The sequence below is a fragment of the Bidens hawaiensis genome, unplaced genomic scaffold (genome assembly GCF_021521415.1).
Source record: "Bidens hawaiensis isolate Kalapana, Puna unplaced genomic scaffold, B.hawaiensis_p1.1 tig00000820_1, whole genome shotgun sequence".
Lineage (NCBI taxonomy): Eukaryota > Viridiplantae > Streptophyta > Magnoliopsida > Asterales > Asteraceae > Bidens > Bidens hawaiensis.
The window spans coordinates 618,228-640,886 of record NW_027491048.1 but is presented as its reverse complement, the minus strand read 5'-3'; the positions used below and the strand labels follow the sequence as shown (position 1 = coordinate 640,886).

General features: G+C 34.8%; 5 protein-coding genes and 1 pseudogene across 6 annotated transcripts; 2 read left to right on the top strand and 4 right to left on the bottom strand.

Annotated features, from left to right (window-relative positions):
* Positions 1–333: 333 nt before the first annotated feature.
* Positions 334–5,110, bottom strand: LOC143541964 (fructokinase-like 2, chloroplastic). The gene is made up of 6 exons (XM_077034640.1): positions 4,952–5,110; positions 3,591–3,910; positions 2,814–3,433; positions 1,947–2,418; positions 792–1,012; positions 334–681 (listed from the first exon to the last, which is right to left on the bottom strand). The coding sequence occupies exons 1-6, from the start codon at positions 4,993–4,995 to the stop codon at positions 493–495; spliced, it is 1,866 nt and encodes a 621-aa protein (XP_076890755.1). The 5' UTR covers positions 4,996–5,110; the 3' UTR covers positions 334–492.
* A 2,557-nt stretch (positions 5,111–7,667) lies between these two features.
* Positions 7,668–10,235, top strand: LOC143541952 (GDSL esterase/lipase At4g01130-like). The gene is made up of 5 exons (XM_077034629.1): positions 7,668–8,182; positions 8,549–8,758; positions 8,838–8,995; positions 9,111–9,381; positions 9,849–10,235. The coding sequence occupies exons 1-5, from the start codon at positions 7,957–7,959 to the stop codon at positions 10,094–10,096; spliced, it is 1,113 nt and encodes a 370-aa protein (XP_076890744.1). The 5' UTR covers positions 7,668–7,956; the 3' UTR covers positions 10,097–10,235.
* Positions 10,236–10,242: 7 nt separating this feature from the next.
* On the bottom strand, positions 10,243–11,067 carry LOC143540976 (uncharacterized). Its single transcript, XM_077033912.1, has one exon. The coding sequence runs from the start codon at positions 11,065–11,067 to the stop codon at positions 10,243–10,245; it is 825 nt and encodes a 274-aa protein (XP_076890027.1).
* A 1,608-nt stretch (positions 11,068–12,675) lies between these two features.
* LOC143539487 (protein CURVATURE THYLAKOID 1A, chloroplastic-like) lies at positions 12,676–14,834 on the top strand. The gene is made up of 5 exons (XM_077032790.1): positions 12,676–12,882; positions 14,081–14,175; positions 14,321–14,428; positions 14,524–14,595; positions 14,681–14,834. Exons 1-5 carry the CDS (start codon positions 12,747–12,749, stop codon positions 14,744–14,746), a joined length of 477 nt encoding a protein of 158 aa, XP_076888905.1. The 5' UTR covers positions 12,676–12,746; the 3' UTR covers positions 14,747–14,834.
* Positions 14,835–15,863: 1,029 nt separating this feature from the next.
* On the bottom strand, positions 15,864–16,478 carry LOC143539475 (NADPH:quinone oxidoreductase pseudogene; annotated as a pseudogene).
* Positions 16,479–16,696: 218 nt separating this feature from the next.
* LOC143541938 (BTB/POZ domain-containing protein At2g46260-like) lies at positions 16,697–21,564 on the bottom strand. Of its 2 annotated transcripts, none has more exons than XM_077034622.1 (6): positions 21,286–21,564; positions 19,356–19,490; positions 18,253–18,374; positions 18,111–18,174; positions 17,742–18,021; positions 16,697–17,675 (listed from the first exon to the last, which is right to left on the bottom strand). In XM_077034622.1, the coding sequence occupies exons 1-6, from the start codon at positions 21,548–21,550 to the stop codon at positions 16,862–16,864; spliced, it is 1,680 nt and encodes a 559-aa protein (XP_076890737.1). In that variant the 5' UTR covers positions 21,551–21,564; the 3' UTR covers positions 16,697–16,861. The 2 variants fall into 2 exon arrangements, with proteins under 2 accessions (XP_076890737.1, XP_076890739.1); XM_077034624.1 differs by having other exon boundaries at positions 19,356–19,481.
* Between the last annotated feature and the right edge of the window lie 1,095 nt (positions 21,565–22,659).

Genomic DNA, 22,659 nt, shown 5'->3' with positions numbered 1-22,659 from the left:
TTAATGCATGAGAGGGAAGGTTGACGACGGTAGATGGTAATTTGAAGTTAGCCGGTGATGGAGAGAGTAGACCAGCGACAGGGAATATGTAGATGAGATAAATTAAATTTAGGTTTTCATAAATAAATAAGATGTTATAATACGTTTAAAGGCTATCAGGGTGTGATGAGACCCATACCGGCAAAAATTATTGTTTGATGATTAAGACGTTATTTCACAAATAAATGAGATGTTATAACCCACCCATTTAAGAACTATTCAGGTTTGGTGAGACCAATACCCGTAAATTGATGTCAAACGCATGAGAAACCTCAAATCACAAATCAAGCAATCTACATCGAAGAATCGAGACAATAAACATGCTATACTCATATAATCTTTTAACATTACAAATTTTGAAACCAATGATGAAAGGCACATACGTAACAACTAGACAAAACTACAAAATTGCATTTGGTCCGAGTCAAACAAACATTAACGAAACTTACCAATTTAAGCACGAACCGATTGATTCACTTTACGCATGGGCTCCTCGTCGTCTAACTCCATGTCACTAACATCCTCCGAATCATAGTCATTATGTCTATCCCTATCCACGTCATCACCGTCATCTTCTTCATCATCGTCACGTCTATTGACCGTAACACCCAACTCTTCTGAATCTTCATCATCACCATTGACCTATACATTCAAATATTCAATAACAAGCAAAAGTTCAAAAAACTTATTGGATGTAACGGTTGGTCAGGTCGGGTCGGGTCGGGTCCAGTTGAAAAGAAAAGTGAACTTACGGGGAAGAGTGTACGGAACGCCTTTTCCGTGATGGTTCGGAACCCGTTTGGTTCTGGGAAAAAGAGGTCATCTTCCATGCCCGGTTTAGGCGGGTAGCCACGGGTTCGAGCCTGCAGCCATTGCTCGGTTACCCCGCGGTTGATAGCATAGGTTATACTATGTACTAAATATTCTTTGTCAGTCATTAGGTGTGGTTGAACTATCAACTTACTTAAAAGCCCTGTATCCATCATTTCAAAATTGACATTAGAATTATTGGTGTGCACAAAACTTAAATAACTGAAAATAGTAAAAAACCGACGGTTTGGTTTTATGTTTTTAAACACCAGAGTTTTTGGTTCGGCTTTGTTTTGCTATCAACCAAAAACCGGGCCTAAATAACGGAATCCAATAAAAAACCGACGGGGTGGTTTATCGTTTAAAAAAAAACTGATGTTTTGGTTCGTTTTGCTAGCAACCAAAAACCGAACCGAAATAACCAAAACCAATAAAAAACAGAAAATTTGGTTTTATACTTTTTAAAAACTGATTTTTCGGTATGGTTTCTCTCAAACAACCAAAAAAGTAGCCGAAAAAACGAACCCAATATATAACCAAAGGTTTGGTTTTATGGTTTATTCAAAAACCGATTTTTCAGTTCAGTGTTGGTTTTGCTAACAACCAAAAACCGAAAAAACTGAACTGAAATAAACGATAAAAAAAATTAATTTTAATTAACTTATAAGAAACTAATAAATGGCGTAGCCAAAAACTTTAGGTCCTGATGTGTAATAATCAATTAATTATTAATTAACAAAAAAAAATTAAGCCAGAAGTTTCAGGTCTGAATTCATTATTTTAGGCTATATTTTTCAGCCCAAATTTTCAAACCCAAATGGTAAAAAAAATAAAAAAGGATATTAAATAATTTATAAGAAATTAGTAAATGGTGACTTTAGATCCGAATGTGTAATAACCAATTAATTTTAGTTAATAAAAAAATATTAAAACCGAAAACAACTACACTGAACCCAGCCCAATGTAAAAAACCGAAAGCCCAAAACCAAACGCTTTTCAAAATCCCAGAAACTGAATTTTTGGATTTTGGTTCGGTTTGAGCCCAAAACCGACCCGTAACAGCACACACAGACGAATCCTAAACACGCACTGTTTACCTGCAACAAGTCCATCTCCAGCTGCAGACATATCAGAAGTGAAAGGAGTTATCGGCGGGTCCTCCATGCCAAGAACCGACCCGTTATGTTCCTTCGTATAGTAATGAACCTTAGAAGTCCCATTTGTAACAAACAGAAGCTGCAGATTATCATGTAAAACCAGAGAGATAATATCCGGGCTGTAGTGAACGAACTTGGACCTATCGTTGTCTTTGGTGTCAAATCTCTCGGTGGGCTCGATCCCACACAAGAACTCAAGCTCTTGTTTTGTAACCTCAATTATATCCGCAAGTTCTAACGCCTCTTGAATAACGGACCGAGTTTCTTCTGCAGAATGCCACAGTGGCAATGGCAGATTGAGGTCAAAAAATATAAGCCCTCCAAGCTGCTTTGAGATCTTGATGGCTTGTAAAGCACTTGTTTTTGTTCTGCGGTCAAGAAGTGAAAACGAATTGAAGTAAAACATCTTTGCCTGCAAAGACAAGGATAGTGTTGACGGTCAACCAAAACCGACAAACTGAACCCTAACAAAAAAAAACCGACAGTTTGGTTTTATGTTTTCGTAAAAGCCGAACTGAAAGTTCAGTTTTGATTTTGCATGTAGTTAAAACCGGAAAACCAAGCTGAACTGAATTATGGATTTTATTTCTAGTTTTTGAATTTTAAGTGGCTCGTAAATATTTAATAAATAGGGTAACCCAAATATATTTTAGCCCAAATGTATAATACGATTAATAATTAATTAAGAAATATATTTAGGCCAAATTTATTATTTTGAGCCAACTATTTTTTTTTGTGACAAAAACTTCATTTGTTTATAAAGTTCTCAAAAACTCAATTCTTTAAAGTAAATTATAAAGTTCTCACCTCTTTGAGCACATCGATGTTGATTTCGGTTTTCCTTAACGCATCCTCTGCACACGGACCGATACATGTCATTCTTAAACTACCCCTTTTGCTCATTTTCATCCGTGAAACCGCGGTTGTCCGTTTCGGGTCAATCCGGACCGCTCGCGTTTGCACTCGACTCTCATTCAAATAATACAACAACGCTTGTCCAAAATCATCATCCCCAATTTTACCCATAACCGCTGCATTACTCCCAAATCTAGCAAGACACAAAGCCACATTCGCTGCACAACCTCCCGGTGCCCTTACAAACTTCTCTGGGGCCCACAACGCGTCCTTCATACGTTCGTGTGATTCGTGGTCTATAAGTCTATTGGCACGTCTTCCTGATGGCACAAACGCGTGTTGAATCGGTCCGAAACAACAAATTAACGGAGGCCATGCGTATGTGAAGCTAATATCTTCTCCACCACTTGCATCAAATTCTAAATCTTTTTCATTATCGGTTTCGTCTTCGGTTTCACTAAGCTCGGTTTCACTACCTTCGTTTAATGTGTCTTCAACATTTTTCTTGGTGCGTCTTCTCCTTGTCACTTTTTTCTCCGGTTCTTCAGTTAACTCACTTGAAGTAGCGGTAACTACACTTTCCAGAAACGAAAAACACGCGGTAAAAACAAAACATTTTGCAAGTTATATAAGGTTAATTAATCACACAAAAAGCAACATACTTTAACTTTACTAATCATACGAGCATACGACTAAATTTTCAAAAAAGAAAAAAGAAAAAAAGCTGACCTTTCTTGCGAGTTCTTCTTTGAGGTTTCTCGGGCTTTGCTGACTCAGAAGGCAAAGATGTTTCATCATCCATGTTACTAATAACATCAATCTCGGATACTGCGGTTTCCTCTGTCATTTCTGGTTCTGTTTTTTTCTTTCTTCTAGTTGGAGCTTGTTTACGCGTTGTTTTCTTTTCGGGTTCATCTTCTTCTCCATCAGATGTGTTTTCCGCCTGTTTTTTCCTTGGAACGGCTGTAACTAGAATTCTACTATGCAGTCTAACTTGGGGAAATTGTACAAAGTTTATGGAAGACAGTGAAGGCAAATTAGACTGCCACCTATACATATAAAAACAGGATTTGTGAGATTGAGAAACAACTGATATAAAATTACTTAAGCAGTTAAACTACGTTTGATAGGGCTGTAAACGAACCGAACAATGCCCTGTTCATGTTCGTCCGTTAAGCTTTTATCGGACAAGCAAACAACTCACGAACACCTAATCGCAAGAAATTTTTTGTTCGTGTTCGTTCATTAAGGAAATGAAATTGTTCGTGAACGGTTCACAAACACAAAACGAACAACACAAATTTTTATTTGGTTAACCAAAAATGGTCGGTGTCAACGGTCCGATCCGGTCTGGCCCGACAACCAAGTTTGTGTCGGTGTTTTTTTTTTGAACACTCATATTTAAATTTTTTAATTTTACATACTAATAAATCAAATAATACTCAGATATTTTTTATAGTTTATAATTTTGTTAAAATAAATATAATAAGATTAGAAAAGTCATTGTTAATATAAAAAAAAACCTTTAATGAACAAACATAAAGAAATAAACACCTAAACAGTATCGAACATAAACGAACACATTATCGAACGTTCACAAACACAAAGCATGAACCCTATTCGTGTCGCTCATTTAGTTAATCGAACGAACTTCTCGCTAAACAGTTCACGAACAGTCCACCGACAAGTTCGGTTCTTTACATCCCTAATGTTTGATTCAAACTTCAAATTGTGAACAATAGATGATGACTAACTACAGTTTCAAAGTTCAAACTAATACATTTAATGAAAATTATATAGGATAAAATGTTACAAGTAAAAAACATACAATCAAGCTACAATCTTTTTACATCAAAACATAACCTTATCCACTCTTTCTTTCCCAAACCACATAATAATCCAACTTTTAAGCAAAACCCACAAAACCCATAACCCAAGTTTCATAATCCCATCATTTATTATGCAACTTACATGACAAATATTCTTCCAAATTACCATATGTATATGTTGGTATATAAATAATATACATGTAACTGTGACTGTGTATGCATAAAGATATAGATATAGATATATATAGAGAGAAATAGAACCTGGGTAAAGAAGAAAACTGTGTAAAAGAAGGTAAAGATGCCATTTTTGAAGTAAATAATAAAGCTTTGGGTTTTCAAGAATTTAACCTCAAGGCCACCATTTCATAGATACTGAATGAACACCTTCTGTGGGTTTAAAGATGAGGGCTTTGGTTTGCATCTTTTACAGTCTGGTTTTATTTGAAGACAGAGAAATATACAAATTTTTATGCATAAGGTACAATTGTGGGAGTTTTGGAAATTTTAGATCTTGTTATCCTGTTGTTTATTTATTTATTTATTTTTTATTTTATTTTTTATAATTTTGCCACTACCTTTTCAGATATTAACAAAATGGCACATAAAGAAATGAGTTTTGCTATGGTTGATGGATAACCAAATATTCTAAAGAGAAAGTGATTATCAAGTCATTGTCAAAAGTTTTTTTAAGTGAAATATGAATTGATATCGAAGTTAGGCCTGACCATCTTTGGAAATCGTTAAAACTTTTAAAACGAAAATGAAAACTTTTTTGGGTCTTAAGTAAAAGGGTTTTTTGTTGGGTTTAAGCAATAAAGTTTTTAAACGGACTTACTTGGTTATGATTTGGGTTGTGTAAATTATTTTTTTTATAAAGTTAGATTTGAATGAGTTTAGTAATTGCGTTTAAACACTAAAAATACATATTTTTTCAAAAAAAAAATATATAAATTAAAGAAAGGAGGGTATGGGGCCATTGACCACCCTACCCTCCTTCAAAGCTGACATTGAAGTTAGGTTTCTTTAAAAAGGGTGAAAGTTGGGGTGTTAGAAGAAAATAATGTAAAAGTTGGGAGTGATAATAAACATGTCGTTAGTTGTGAGTGTTCATGGTCAACAAGTGAAAGTCAGGAGTATTTTAATCTAATATCTATTTTAAAAATTGGCAATTATGCTTGACTGATATTTCAGTCTCTTGAAATCTCACATTTCACCACTTCTCTGCATACACCTGAACATATAATCGGCACCATTGTCATTTTGAGGAAACGGGGATTGCCTTTCTCCACTGTACTAGTCTTCCAACCCATTTTTGGTCATATGCCTTTTAAACGGTTCTCGTTTTCTAGTTTTGATACAAGATCGGAGTCTCAAATGGATCCTCCATTTTGCGGGACATGATAAGGATAAATGAATATTAACAATAGCTACATTCATGTGAATGTAATTCGAATAGAAGTAGATATGGTTTTAGTCAAAAGTGTTGTAACCTGTGAGTATTCCTATTTCTACTCGTGTATATCTCGTATGTTGCTATTTATTGTTGGTCAATTCATCAATGGATCTCTAATTATCTATAATAACGACAGTGACTTATATGCATTTGATATTGTTGGTTTGTTAAGGGAAATAAACTCTCTATTATCTTTCTCTTTGTAATAACATTTTTTTATGAATGAAAAGTAATGTTTACATTGATAGAGAAGACAAACGAAAAATAAGTTGTGCTGTTATTTTTTTTGGCTTTTTGAATTGCAAACCAAATTTTTAAAAAATTTCTTTGATAGAATGACATATTCGTTTAACTTACTTGCTTAATCATTTTACCAAAGGAACACGGTTCTCTTACAGTGATAAATTTTTCCAAAACGTAACTATTATAACACATACACTTGAAATGTAATGACATCTTGGTGAAACCCACGGTTGCTAATGTCGGTTCAATTCATGGTCCAGGCCAAAGAAGTGTTTATGATAGGCAATGAATATCCAGCTAGCTAACAGATCTTGAGTCACATATTATCAATGTGACTTTCAGCTTATCATAGAATTGTGTCATGTAAATATATTCACGCGGTGTCTTCTGATTCGTTAAGTTTGTACTAATGAATAAAATCTTCACTAACATTAATTATTCATCTCTAGTTGAATAATTAAAGATTTCATACCATGTCACACATATGCCATTGTCGTGTTGACGTGTAAAGTCTAAACCAAGCAGTTGATGTCATTATGCCAACATCCAACATTCACCTCACAACTTGGCACATTAATTTGTCTTACGTAGATGCGTGTACATACGTGTAAACATCATATATTTTTTAAATTTCATTATTTGTGTGACGCGTTTCTACATGTAAAACTCATTATCGTAAGTTTTATACAATCATAAACCGTGAATTTAATAGTTTATATTTAGAAACTTTAGATTATTAATTATAATTAAAGAACACACACGTCATAATAATATTACCACGTATTTTTTTTAATAAAAAGTGACCTTTTATCATTTTTTTACTTGGTATACAGTATATACACACATTGTCTGACATCTAATTTTAAACGGTCTCAAACGTCCGTCGAGATATTTGTCAAACGATATTTTAACCAATAGTTTTCAAAGTAATGACCATGTACTTTCAAAACGTTCATCCGGGTAATTCTCAAACGGCCGTTTTGACCGATAAATTTTAGAGTTTGACACCCCTGCTTTTAGAATGTTTGTCGGGTTTTTTAGGATGACCGTCTTAACTGTCTACTCTGAAATAACCATTTGAGTCATTAGTAAACGATATGGCTGTAAAAATCGCGCCTAGGTGCGAAGATTAATCGCCAGTCGGTACCCTACCCAATAGTAGCTGATTTATCGTTATTTGGTCAAAATTGATAATATTATATATACCATTTGGTATATGTAAGTCTATATATGTAGTATATATATTTGACTAATTACATAAAAGTTTCAATCTGATTAATCCCGAGTGATCGTTATTAATCCAAATTAATCGTTAAATCCTATCTAACCGTCCGACTAACATCTAGTGAAATTCTTCCATAGTAAACAAGCATTTAAACGTGTAAAAAGTATATGACCCTATTTTTAGGTGGTTGTAGGGAGTTTCATCATTTAATCACCGACATGTTTTTCACTTTGTCTATATTATTACACACCTTAAAATTCTAAGCACATCCTTGTCTTACTCTCTTTGTCCCCCATCCTCCACCACACACACTAGCTCTGAACACACAAACTTGTATATTATATAATGTCACCACAGTTTTGGGTGGTTCCGGTGGTGACAATATTGTTGTTGGTAACATTGTGTGAAGCAGGATGTGGATATGATGCTATCTTCAACTTCGGTGACTCGAATTCTGACACCGGCGGTTTTTGGGCTGTATTTCCTGAAGCTCCACCCCCTAATGGCATGACATATTTTAAACACCCCGTTGGCCGCGCTTCCGATGGCCGCCTCATCGTTGATTTCATAGGTATATATATATTTTTAAAACGACAACTATATTATAAAAAAACTGTCTAGTAAAAAAACTGTCCAGTAAGAAACTAATTAATTTGTTATTAAAACTGTTACTATTTAAAACTTTTGTATTTCATAGGTAATATATATTTTTTATAATGACAACTATATTATAAAAAAACTGTCCAGTAAGAAACTAATTAATTTATTATTAAAATTGTTACTATTTGAAACTTTTGAATTTTATAGGTATATATATTTTTTATAACGACAACTATATTATATAAAAACTGTCTAGTAAGAAGCTAATTAATTTGTTATTAAAACTGTTACTATTTAAAACTTTTGTTAAGTTGATGTTATAATTATTTTAATGAAGCTGAAAGAATAGGAATTCCATTTCTGAGCCCGTATTTGAAATCGATCGGGTCGGATTATACTCACGGTGCAAATTTCGCAACGTTAGCCTCTACGGTTCGACTACCGCAAACATCATTGTTTGTATCTGGACTCAGCCCATTTGCATTGCCAATTCAAGTCAACCAATTGAAACATTTTAAGGCTCAAGTAGACAATCTTTACTCCCAAGGTATTAATATATACATGTTTTAAAGTTATGTTTGAAAATGAATTTGTTGTCACATTTTGTGCTTTGGTTACATTTATAGGGCCAACTAATCTTCCTCCACCTGATGTGTTTGGGAAATCACTCTATACATTTTACATCGGTCAGAACGATTTCACATCCGATTTAGCGAAAATTGGCATCACCGGAGTCAAAGAGAGAATTCCAGAAATCATTTCTGGAATCGTTAACTCGATTAAGGCAAGTATTAACAATAATAAGGGTATTGAGCCTAGTTGGGATAATAAGATTTATTTATACAATTATTATGTTTTAACTTGTTATGAAAATATTTTGTTGAATTTTTTTTATTCAGGATTTGTACGCGCTAGGAGGGCGCACGTTTTTTGTACTAAATTTGGCACCCATCGGATGTTACCCTTCATTTTTGGTTCAACTACCTCATGGTGATGACGATATTGATGAATTCGGGTGTTTGATCTCGTACAATAATGCTGTATTTGACTACAATAATATGCTTCGTGACGCTCTTAACCAAACGAGACAAGAGCTCTCTGATGCCCAAGTCATCTATGCTGATTCTCACAAAGTGTTGCTAGAGCTTTTCCAACATCCCACATCTCATGGTACGATTATTTCACTACAAGGAGCCGGGTCAAACGTGTTGGGTAACATTTCGAAATAAGTATGTGTAACACAACTTCAAATGGGTCGGGTCAGGTTGAGACCCAGAGTCTAGCGTTAGTAGACATATATACCTTAAACATCAAAATTTGATTTACCTCTCTCATGTTGGTTGTGGAAACAGTCGGGGGGGGGGGGGGGGATACTGGCATATACCTTTTTTTACATCAAAATCTTGCTTTTTTAGTTTTTTACACTTTGTATACTATTGAGCGTATCCTTTATGACTAAAAGTATTAACCTTTTACTCGTGAGTAAAAGTAGAGAGATGATGTGATTGATTTAATAGATGAAATAAAACAATAAGAATGTTCGTGTAGCATATAACTCTTATAACTTGTTGCTTAAATTTCCAAATTTCAACATTATTTCTCATGGAACGGATTTTAAAGTGTGTACCTCGATGTAGGTTTGAAGTATGGTCCATTAGCATGTTGCGGAAATGGCGGAGATCCCTATAACTTTAATCCACAAGTGTTTTGCGGGAACACAAAGGTTATAGACGGTCAAAATCTGACTGCATCAGCATGTGAAGACCCCGAAAACTATGTTAGTTGGGATGGAATCCACGCCACCGAGGTTGCAAACAAGATAGTCACTGATGCCATCCTTACTGGTGACTTCACCGATCCACCTTTCGAGATCAATTGTTCATAGGTCAATTTTGGTTAATTTACTCGGTAAATAAACCGAGTCAATAAAGGCAATGAGTAAATTCAATAACAAGAATTTTCATTTTTTGAGAGTATGCTAATAACAAGTTACACTGTAGGTGTTTTTAATCATAAAAGGTTACAAAAGTTCTAAGGAAAATAATCATTTTCAAGAACAGGTTGTGTTCTTATCCCAAAAGCACAAGGCATTCTACTATGGCCAACATATTTTGTATCCAAAACCTCGCTTTTTTCGGATTCTTTCTCCATTTTCTGAATTTTTCTCTTTTCGACAAATCTAATTACCTTAAATAATACTATTCCGCACAAGAAGAATCCAATGCTCCCGACACCAATTCCAACCACCCAAAGCTTCCATATCTGGTGTGAAGAAGGTGGGGTCTGTACCATGATCGCGAAGTACCCTTGGCCCCACACTTCACATGTGCGAGACAACGACATGTTGGTTATTTTAGTCATCCCATTAGAGTAAAACTTGACACATTTCCCATGAGGGAGCCACATTGAGGGAAAATTAACCATAATCGGTTTGATGAGAGGTAACTCTATTTGTGTAACGGAAGATGTGAGATGACCGTCTTGACCTCTCACGTAGGTTTCACCATAGGCACTGAAACCGAGAATTGGGGTAACAAAAGTGTAATTTGGTATATTGTAATAATAAGATGACCAATTTCCTAAATTCGAAAAGACTATATCTAAGGATGTAACATTCGGCTTGGGGACTATCCTTGGAGGGACCCGAAAATGACCCAAATTAGCTCCGGTAGCCCAAACAGTCGAGCTGCGTAGGTGGACAACCGAAACTTGCATTCCTGTGAAATTCGAGGGTAGAGATACGTTATACAACTTACCCACTTTTGGAGCTTCAGGCATTGATTTCTTCGCATGATCTTGAAGAAAATCATCCAATGATCGATGAAAATCATCCAATGATTGATCGTCATTAGTCATCGCTTGTGTTACAAGAAACGAACATAAATAATAAAAAATCACAAACTTGATGATGAAGTATGTTTTAGACCCCATCAACTTCAATACCAATCGTTGCTTCCCCAAAGTCCGTCATATGGACATCTTTTTTCTTTCTTTTCGTGCGAATCTTAAAATGAAATCTAGAAAAGAGTCTGAACAAGATCTTGGTTGTGTGATCTTGTGAATTCTTGTTATTAGGTGGTATAAAATGAAATGAAAGATGAATGTTTTGATGTTTTTCGTAGTATTCTCGAAGACGTTGAGATGTTTTGGGTTGTTCCTATGATTGTGGAAAATATGAAAAATGAAATGTCTAGTAGAGTTTGAGAGGGTGATGTTCACTTCGACCGAGTTTTTTGCTCATTTCAAAGACATTTCTTAAAATAGATCCTTCGTACACACCTTACCTCACACCACAAATATTTTAGAGGAGCTGCTGAGAATCCTTCTTAAATTAGATTCTTTATACGTTGGGAAATTAGTGTAAGCAAATGCATTTGTTGTTAATCGTTAACAGAATATAATTATAATATTGATATGAATAATAAGTGACATATGGTTTACTTTCACTTTGATGAGAGCTTCAAAATCATAAAATTGAAGCTACGATAAATGAGATATTAATGTTTCAACCAATTATGTGTTTTGATATGAAAATAGGAAGTTTTGAATCTTAAAAGGTTTCATGATATAAGTCACTTAATAGTTTTGAAGCTCAATAGCTTTTATGATAATTAGTTAAAGACCATTAAATTTTGTAAATGCAATGTTGCTTAGTAATACCTTCCAGTTGTTGGTCTATATGAACTTATGAAGTGTAAAGTATAAACAACTTTTAGCTTATTTACATGTACAACTTAGTTTATGATGAAGTATGGACATGGAGATGAAACACGACAAACACACGCTTCCGATGCTCTTGTTCAATATCATGCTGTTGGTGGAAATCGAACTCACAACCTTGCTTTTAAAATGTTTGTGTCTTACCAATTCAACTAGGTTGAACTGATGTGAGGCTTCTCTTTTTCTTAATTGGTATAGATTTGCAACTTTCCATTTTGATTTCTTTTAAAATACAAACACAAATTATTCTTACTGATTTATGTATTTCAGGAAATTATTTATATCTTATGAATCCATAAGATATGTTATTATGTATATATTATTAAATTTAACTTTTTTGTTTAATTATTCTAACCACCCGTGTATGATACACGGGCTATATCATGGTATTACAATATATCGGAACTTATATATTATAAACGTATTCTCTCTCGATTGTTCCCCACAAACTCAAAACACAACTTAATTGTAAATACATTGGATAATAATTAACAAAAGTTAGCATAATAAACACTAGCAACTTAAGACAAATACCATCCATTTGTCACTTTTATGTAGTTATCCCATATTTCAAAATAACATGTATAAACAAACAAAATAATAAAAGTTAAGGGCAAGGTCCCAATAACTTATGGCTCAAACCAAAATAACGTGGATTGTGAAGATAGACAAACAACCAATCATAAACCTTTATTAATCCACGTGTCACAACAAAATCTTTTACTTTCAGTTTCTTAATAACAAAAGCTTTAGAAAACATTTAATAAAACATTCAAAGATAGGACGAACCTAAGTTTGTGCGGACAACATTTGAAATGGCCACGACAGTTTTTGCGGCGGCCACCGTTGTCATGTCACCACGTGCTGCTACCATAACCACCACTGCCCGTTGCTCCGCCTTGCCTAACCTACCTGTTCGTTCGTTTTCTACCTCCATCAAACAGGTTTCAGGTAATGTTACATCAATACATCATACATTAGTTAAGTATGTTATAGACACGTGTATTATGCGAGTTGGATAATAAAAAACGATATAATTTAGTTAAACGGGTTAAATAAAAAAAGAAATGCTTAGCTTATAAAAATGTTTTTATGAAAAGAATTATATAAATCATTATCATTTAATAGATAAAAGCGAAAAATAAATTATAAAGAGTTCTAAAGACAATTAGAAATAGAAATATGTATAACTATAATTTAATAGGATAGAGATGCCGGAAAAAAAAAGGTGGGATGCAAGTCTGCAACATGAAATTTACTCTTTAATTATGTAGTAAGTATGCTTTTATTGAATAAGATGGATCCATAAGATCATGATCATACAAAAAACTACTAAATATTTGAATTCTTTCGAAAGGCGAAATATGTATATAGTGAATCCAATTCCATTTCGTTTAGAGGTGTTTAAGATTGCTTATTATAACCGTCCATTTTATTGTTGCCTTTCGATACAACAATAAGCTGTTTTGAGGGCAATCGGGATCTTTAACCAAAAAATTGTTTATCTGATTATTTGCGAGTGAAATAAGCAGTTTGAAGTCGCTTATTTGAAAATGTAATAAACAGATAACTCTAAAAACCATTAACTAGGATTAAAACCCAAGGGTTGCATACATGCATCATTGGCCTATCCTTAAATTATTAAACACAAATCTAAAGATACAACAATGATACACAAGATGAAATTTGTTTTAGGCATAGTTATTAAAAGCCTCGCGTTTCTTGCGCATGGGCCCATTTTTCAGGCTAGGCTCAATAAATGCGCTTTTGGTTCCTAGGCGAGCGCTTCGACATTGTTTATGCCAGGAGCATGAGAAGATAAATGCCGAGAATAAAAACGCATGAAGTTCTACTGAAACTTGACTATCTTAGAACTTTTGGTACTAATTAGATGATATTAAATGTTATATAATAGCTTTTGTTTATTTTATTTTAGGAATAGTATAATTTATTATACACATAATATATTTTAAAATTTTTTATTTAAGTGTGCCTTTTTTTCTCATGCCCTTGTTTTTTGCGCCAAGGCAACAAGCAAGGCCTACGCGCCTTGAGTGCGCCTTGCGCATTTGATAACTATGGTTTTAGGTAATAACTTTTAATGTGTAATTGATCAAATATTTTTTGTTCCATTATTTTCGCATACCAGAGTCGAAAAGGTCATCTCTTTTCCGAATCAAAGCCTCAGAAGATGCATCATCCGCACCAGATGCCACCGAGTTGTTCAACGATTTAAAAGAAAAGGTAAATATATATGATATTAAAACATCACAACCATGTTCTATCATTATGATGAATTTTTGTTAAGAACATCTTTTCTCATATTGTTATTTAATTTTATTAATATTATCTTCTTCTTTTTTTCTTTTTTTTTTTTTTTTTTTTGCAGTGGGATGCTCTTGAGAACAAGTCCACAGTCATAATCTATGGAGGAGGAGGAATTGTAGCAATATGGATATCGTCGATTCTAATCGGCGCAATCAACGCAGTACCATTAGTAAGTAGCATCATAAGTTAATTAATATTATTGTAACAAAATAGTTTTGTATGATTGTACATTTGTACCATACTTATTATAAGTTATAATCTCAGCTTCCAAAGATTTTGGAGTTAGTAGGACTCGGATATACCGGATGGTTTGTCTACCGATATCTCCTCTTCAAGGTAAGAGCTTCGACTAGTCTTTTGACTTAACTGATTTTGTCTTAAACGGCTGATAATTATAATATCATCTGTTTTTGTACTGCAGTCGAGCAGAAAAGAGCTAGCGACAGACATTGAGTCCATAAAGAAGAAGATTGCAGGGACCGAATAGATTGGTTATTGTTATGGTTGCTACAATCCATGATCCTGCATTTACCTGTTTTGTTGAATTTGAATCGTTGTTTTATAAAAATTATGTATGCGAGTCGTATATGGTCTTGTAATGTATAGTATCTTATGTGAAATTTGTATGTAGCCTTGATATTGTTTAACTTGGTTATCTGCTATACATATTCTTTAAAAAACCAGTTTGAGATTCGGTTCGGGTTTGGACTATAAACATTTTTTTAGAATTTATTTTCCAGTGTAAACCAACACTGGTTTAGATTTCTAGTTTTTAGATTAGAAACACCTTGATACCATCTGGCTGCATTATTTCCGACAAATAAAGAAATTTATGCATCCTATAAAAATTTCACACGCAAAGCATACTTTAATTGAGATTATAAAAATCGAGAAAGTTGTCATCGTATGTTTGAAATACTAAACTTACATATAAGATACATACCGGTAGGGCTGTAAACGAACCAAACTTAACTATACCGAACAACGCCTTGTTCATGTTCATGTTCATGTTCATCCGTTAAGCTTTTATAGGACAAGCGAACGGTTCACGAACACTTAATTGTGTGAAATTTCTTGTTCGTGGTCATTCATTGAGGAAATGAACCTGTTCGTGAACGGTTTATGAACACAAAGTAACACAAACAATGTTTTATTTTATTTGGTTAACCGAGAATGGTCGGAGGAGTCAACGGTTCGATCCAACTACCAAGTTTGTGTGTGCTTGTTTAAAATTTTTTTAGCATTCACATAGATGTGTTAATTTACATATTAATTAATCACATAATACTCATTTTTTTATAGTTAACAGTTTTGTTTAAAGTTGTATAATAAGACTTAAAAGGCATTAAATATAAAAAAAATCTTTAATGAACAAACACAAACAAATAAACATTATCGAACATAACCGGACGTAAACAAGCACGTTATCGAACACAATTTAACAAACATGGCCTCGGTTCGAGTTCGTTCATCTAGTTAATCGAACGAAATTCCTTGTTCATGTTCGTTCATTTATTAAACGAACACAAATAAACGAACTTGTCGCCCAACCCTACAAACTGGAATCCAAACAGATATCCACATTTACAAGCTCTGTCAACCACTCAACCTTGGAGTCTCAAAGTGAAAGCTTTCAGAGCCAAAAGAACAGATTTCAACCTCTCTAACTTCATCATCAATCAAATTCCCATCATCATCGAACTTAGGCGGATCTTCAAACGCGTTTAAAAAAACTCCAGTTTATTAATAAAATGAAGATCTAAATAAACACCACTTTGCCTGAGACTATACTGCGACAAGCCTCCACCAAAACTCCCCCCAACACTAACAATGGCCGCAGCCTTATCCGCCCACACATTCGGTAGCCTTGATGCCCAGTCAATGGCATTCTTCAAAGGCGCAGTGACGTTGTAGTTGAACTCAGGAGAAGCGAATAAGAAGCAGTCCGAGTTGAGAATCTTGTGACGAAAAGCCTCTACTTCTGGTGGAAACTTGTTGTCGATTTCAAGATCAGTGTTCAACATGGGCAATGATGATATGTCAATGTATTCGATAGACATTCCGTCGAGAATTTCATCGGTTATATCGATGGCTGAGCGGATGAGGCCGTGGTGGAAGGAAGCTTTCCGAAGGGAACCGCAAATGGCAGCAACCCTTATGATGGGTTTGGGTGGCAATGCAGGCTCCATGTTATGTTATCCAAAGGAATAATATTTTGCTTGGACTTTATATAAACAAGACAAATAAATGAAAAAAAAAGCCATACTAATTTTATCTTTGAAATTACTATTTAGCCCCTGCAACCTACAGTTATAAGTATGTGAAAAGGTTTCAAGAAGACTAATCTTGGAATATAGTATTTAAGGTTCTAGTGTCAACCCCATGGATCCGGTTTAACTCTATATATTGTAATCGTTTATTGAATTAAATGATCCAGTATGTGTATTTGTTTAGTTATTTGTAGAAGATGTCGGTTTAAATACGAATTCGCACAACAGAAAAGAAATATTCGAGTTCCAGATTACCACTTTACATTTCCAGTTTTTGTGTTGAGAGAAAAACATAAAAAGAGGTTAGAAACATTCTAACCGAAGTCGAATCTTCAATGCCTAATTGTAAGCTCGGCCCGAAGATGCAGAATACCATTGATGAAGTAAAGACTATCCTCTGAGGTAAACGAAGTCCATGGAATCGCAAACAAGTTCCTGTAACCAACCGCCTTTCCACCCGTAAAAGTATAATTCCCTTTATACTTGCTAATATACTCTTCAGTCGGCTTTGACCGCGCTGCAAATTCATAGTCAACCGCAAACGTCACCGACCCTTTTTCCTGCATGCCTAGGAAAAGCCCGAAACAATGAAACGAGCTTTGTTGGTCCATGTTACAATGAGCCGATAAGAAAAACCCTTGACCGCCTAAATGGAAAGCTTGAGAATAAACCCGGCCCGATGGAAACAGATTCAAACACTCTTCACGTTTCAAATCTAGGTACACCACGCACTGCTGACGTGGAAGCTCGAATTCCACTACCTTAACTGGCCGGTACTTGTATGCCCGTTCGATGAACCGGCGGTTTGGGCTCGGGTTTTCGTCGGCAGCTAGGGTGCGTTGTCGGTGTGGAGCTTCGGCTTTGAAGAAGAGGGCTTCGACCACAACTTTTTGAGCAAAATCGTGGTCAAAGTCGTTGCAGGCCATAACTTTTCTGAGCTTTCTGCAGGTCATGTAAGGGAAGATGATGTACTGAGCAAGACGTGTGGTTAGAATTTCTCGGCGTTCTTCTATTTTAGGGTACTGGATTCTTGACCATTTGAGAACAAAATCGTAAACTGCGTCTTCTGATGCCACCTGGAGATCATCACTTGCCAAAATTGCTTCCACTCCAGCTAGAGGTAAGTTAAGAATCTCGTCTTGAAACCTGATAATTACATGATTAATAACTCGATAACGGAAACCGAAATTCAATAACGGAAAATGAGCTTACTTTGTTATATCTTTGTAACGAACAGCAAAGAACTGTTTTGCTGCATCGGTCAATGGTTGAACTGCTTCAGCCATTAAAACACTAGATGGAAGATCAAGATACAATAGTGCAGATTCAGGTGTCATAGACAAATTTCTCAATGCACGGCTACAATATCTCATGCATGAAGCCACCTCAAACTTATCAGCAGCCATCAACACGTCCAATAGACCAAGCGCAGATGTCACTGTTAAGGTGTTGCTGTACATGAAGTTAAGGAGTTCCATAAGTGCAGCTTCCTCTGTTCCATAAAAAAAAGGTGAGAAATTAGCTAAAAGTATTCATCATAATGCATTATAGTAAGCTCAAAAGAAGATAATTAATACGTACCAGAGGCGTTGATTCGTAAAGTCACATGCCGTTGCTCTGACTCCCGCATACCATTGGAAAAGAGCTGGAAATGCATTCTTATTAAGTAAAATAAATAAAATTCAACGACGGAAAAAAGTACTGATTGGATATTAAGGTTCACCTTGTAGAAAAAGGGACTTTTTGCAGCCAAAATTGGAGAACTAATGTGTAGAGTTTTTACTCTCACGACAGTTGAACACTCCATGCTCCAGTTTGAATCAGCATCGTTTACACCTTCATCTCCTGTAAAGTGAAATGAAAGAAACAGTAAGTATAAACAGATAGAAACTTGTTTTGGTAACTTGAGATTGATTTGTGGGGTCCATAACTGCATTTATGTGATGTGAGAAGAAACAATATGTGATAGTATGTTATAGTTACTTGAAGTTTGGATTAAGAAGGGGCCACAGAATGAAGAGTGGAGAAATTCAAGTAAACCAATAAAAGTTCGATGTTTGAATTAGAATCATAGCAACATCATTTGCTCATCTTGCTAAAGGAAAGATAAAAAAATCGTATAATAAGAGAAAAACCATATTTTATCTATGAAGAGTGAAGGCCAAACAATATTATCATCTATAATGGATTACATGTTTCATATGCAAAAAATATAGCTACTTGTTTGACCACTACACGTATTTTCAAATTCATCCATTCACCTTATACGACTCCACCTTATCAGCGGGTCGACCTATCTGGGGTCCAACAGGTCTTGGTTCAGTTACCTTGACCCAGTCAATCAGGAACAAAGGTTTAGGGCTACACAAGTGGGTGGTTGACTGTTAGGGGTTGAATGTTAGGAGGCATTAACTGCCAAGTTTATAAAAGTATTCCATCTCACGTTCTACTTTTCTTTGTCTTGTTTTATCTTGATTATCAAGTGGTTATTGTACACACAAACCTCCTATTAAATTTGGGTAGTTTATAAGAAGACAAGCAACAAATTTTTTGGAATCTTCAATCAAGCAAACTAAAACAAGACAAAATGTATGTACAAAAAATTAGCAAATGATGTAGGCATCTAATATGATACTATTGTTCAATAAATATCTCAAGTTGGCTTCGCTCAACATTTTCTCTTTATTAAAATAAGGTATGAGTTATTGAATAGACTTTAGAATGTAACACAGCCAACAGATTTTAGTGTAATAATAATCGTGACATGATTCACATGAATACAACATGAAGAAGTATTTACAAAATGAGTAGGAAAAATCACCATACCTGATGGTGGTTCTTCAATCATCGCTGCAGGCTCATCATCCTGATTTTCAGTGTCCACGTCATCTGGAATGCTATCAGGTTGGTTCAGAATTTGTTCCTCTGCACCCGCAGCAGCCATGTCTACAGCTGTAAATGCTTAAATATCATTATCAATAACAACAGATACGTGTTTGCTCTAAAAGTAACTGACTAGTTTATTAAACTCCAAACAATTAAGTATCAATCAAGGTTATTCAGTTCATCAAATGGCAGCAGTGCAACACCAAGAATTACAATCAGAAGAGTAAAATAGTACTTTCTTTGTGTCAGTTAACAATTAACATTTCTAATAACACATTAACAACCACAAACTGATAAAATAATTATGTTCTGCAAGCACAGTTTAGCCAATAATAAACCAATTTTCATGTATTAACCTACAGGTTCAATCTGTTAACAACACATTATTTCGGGCATGTCGAAAACTTAACCAAATTACATACAACCAAACTGGATTAAGTACTAGGGGTGCAAACAAGCCAAGGCGCACGCAAGCTACCAGAGCTCAGATTGATGAAAAAAACTCAAAACAAGCCGAGCTTTTTCGAGCCTGAGCCTCAAATACGCCCGTTTAGTAATCAAGCCCAAGCTCGAGACTTGTACGCATAGTTGTAAAAATTGCGCCTAGGTGCCGATTAATCACTGGTCGTGCCCCACTGACTAGTCGCCGATTAATTGCTATTTAGTCAAAATCGGTCAAAATTGAAAATTTTATATATAAAATTAGGTATATATAAGTATATTTAAAAATTTACATATAAACTTTAATCCAATTAATTCCTATTAATAGTTAGTCCCTACCACACCGCTCGACTAGCAGCTAGCGAGTTCTACAACACTACTTGTATGGGAAGCTTGTTTAGGCTGGTCGAGCCTTGAGCATTTTTATGTTTTACCTCTTTCAGAATTCTATGTATTAATTTCACACCGCACAGCCAAGCTCGAGCTGAGCTTTGGCTTGTTTAAGGTACTACAAGAGCTCAAGCTGATCTTAGCTTCGTTAAAGGTTTTTCTCAAAATATATATAAAAAAACCCTAAAAACGTATAAAAATAAATTAATAAATAATAAACGAGCCAAGCCTGAGCTTGAAAAAACAATTCATGAGCTTGATCTTTTGAAAAAAGCTCGAAACAAGCTGAGCTAAAGCTTCAACTCTCATAAGTCAAAACGAGCCAAGCTCGAGCTAGAGCTCTTGTAAGTCAAAACTTGTAAGTCAAAATGAGCCAAGCTTGAGCTCCCATAAGTCAAAACGGGCTAATCTCAAGCTCGAGCTCTCGTAAGTCAAAGCAAGCCAAGCTCGAGCAGGGCTTGTTTACACCCCCTATGATTAACAGCTAAATCTAAAGCCATCTCCTTTAACTAAAATCTGTCCCTATTCCCTAATAAATTCTTGACATCTTATAGCACTACACTAACACAAGCAACAATTCTTTTAGATCATGTATATCACCAGCAAACAATAATACAATTAGATACAACAAAATATATAAAAGAGCCAAGCTTTGGCTCGTTCAAGGTACAACACGAGCTCGAGCCGGGCTAAGGCTCGTTCAAGGTTTTTCTCAAAATATATAAAAATCTAAAAACATATATAAATTAAGTGATAAACAATAAACGAGACAAGCTCGACTAAGAAACGTATACAAATTAACTAATAAACAATTCACGAGCCAACCTCGAGCTCTTGTAAGTCAAAATGAGATGAGCTTAAGCTTGGCTTGGCTCGTAAACACCCCTAGGATTAACATCAAAATCTCAAGGCATCTCTATTAACTAGTATTATTATTATTATTATTATTATTGTTGTTATAAAACAACTACACAAGCAACAATTCTTTTGATCATGTATATCACCAACAAACAATATAATATATATATATACAAATTACCATTCTCTCGTTTAATATCCTCTCGCCTTCGCTTCCGGTTCCTCGCCCACTCGGCTAAACTAATCGAGGCTTCGCCATCGGCAATACTACTCTCCGTGGACTCAGAAACCACCTCAATTCGAAGTATCCGATCGGAGAAGTTGCTATCGTTGAATGCAAACCCAAAGTCACTACCAACTTCGGTACTATTATTATTATTATTATTATTATTATAGTCCATCACAGCTGTTCGTGGATCAAACAGGTCCAAATTGGAGTCTCGCATGGTGTAATTTCAAACCCTAATGGTTTGGTTTGGTGGTGAAGATAGAGAATGAAATGGGATAGATGAGCTCAACAAAGGTGTTCTTTATTTCTTTATGGTCAAACACAGACAAATTTATTTATTTTATTTTATTTTATTTTAAATCATACTGTATAATTATTATTAGTAGTATTAATTTATTTGGACATGATAGATAGATAGATAGATTTTTGGTGGTTGTAAATGTAAGAAAGTTGATTAAATGTTTCCAAATTCAATTATTACACGTTGTTATTATTATTATTTTCGGAACGATCAACTAAGTAACGTCGGGTACTCCGTACGTGGCCTCCATTGGCTAAAGGTAGCCCGAGCGGCCATGTGTTCGGACGGACGGGGCCCTAGTGGTCCACCTATTGAGGGATTCACCGGATAAAACCAGACCCACACACCCGCCAAACGGCACGATAACGAGGAGACAGTTTAACCGGGTGAGATCAGGACTCGAACCCTAGCAAGCTAGAGTTATCCCTCGTCTCTCTCATATAAATTAGTGATAGTGAGGTTTGAACTCATATCTCTCACTAGTAAAGTGAGTGCTCTACCATTAAGTCACATCCAATTTATTATATTTATTATTATTATTTGTTTTAGACATGTGAATAAATAATTTTTATTAATGAGGTTGGTGGCATTTGATAGAGATAAAGTTTTTATTTTTGTTAAAGTCTTTAGTTCAAGTCTTATAAATATTTTAAATGACATTAGAGAAAAAAAGAAAGAAGATGGTTTTCATCAAGTATGAATCTTTTTCTATAATATTTTATTTTTTATTTTATTTTAAATCATGCTGTATTATACTATTATTAGTAGTATTAATTTATTCGGACATGATAGGTAGATTTTTGGTGGTTGTAAATGTAAGAAAGTTGATTAATGTTTCCGAATTCAATTATTATTATTCGTTATTATTTGTTAAAACAGGTGAATAGATAATTTTTATTAATGAGGTAAGAGACTTGAGTTTTTTCAGGGAGACTCAAATTCGAATCTCACATGTGTCACTTTTGAGTGAATATTGACAATGAATGATTTTAGCTAGACGTTGTGCAAAAGTTGCCAGTTTGAAC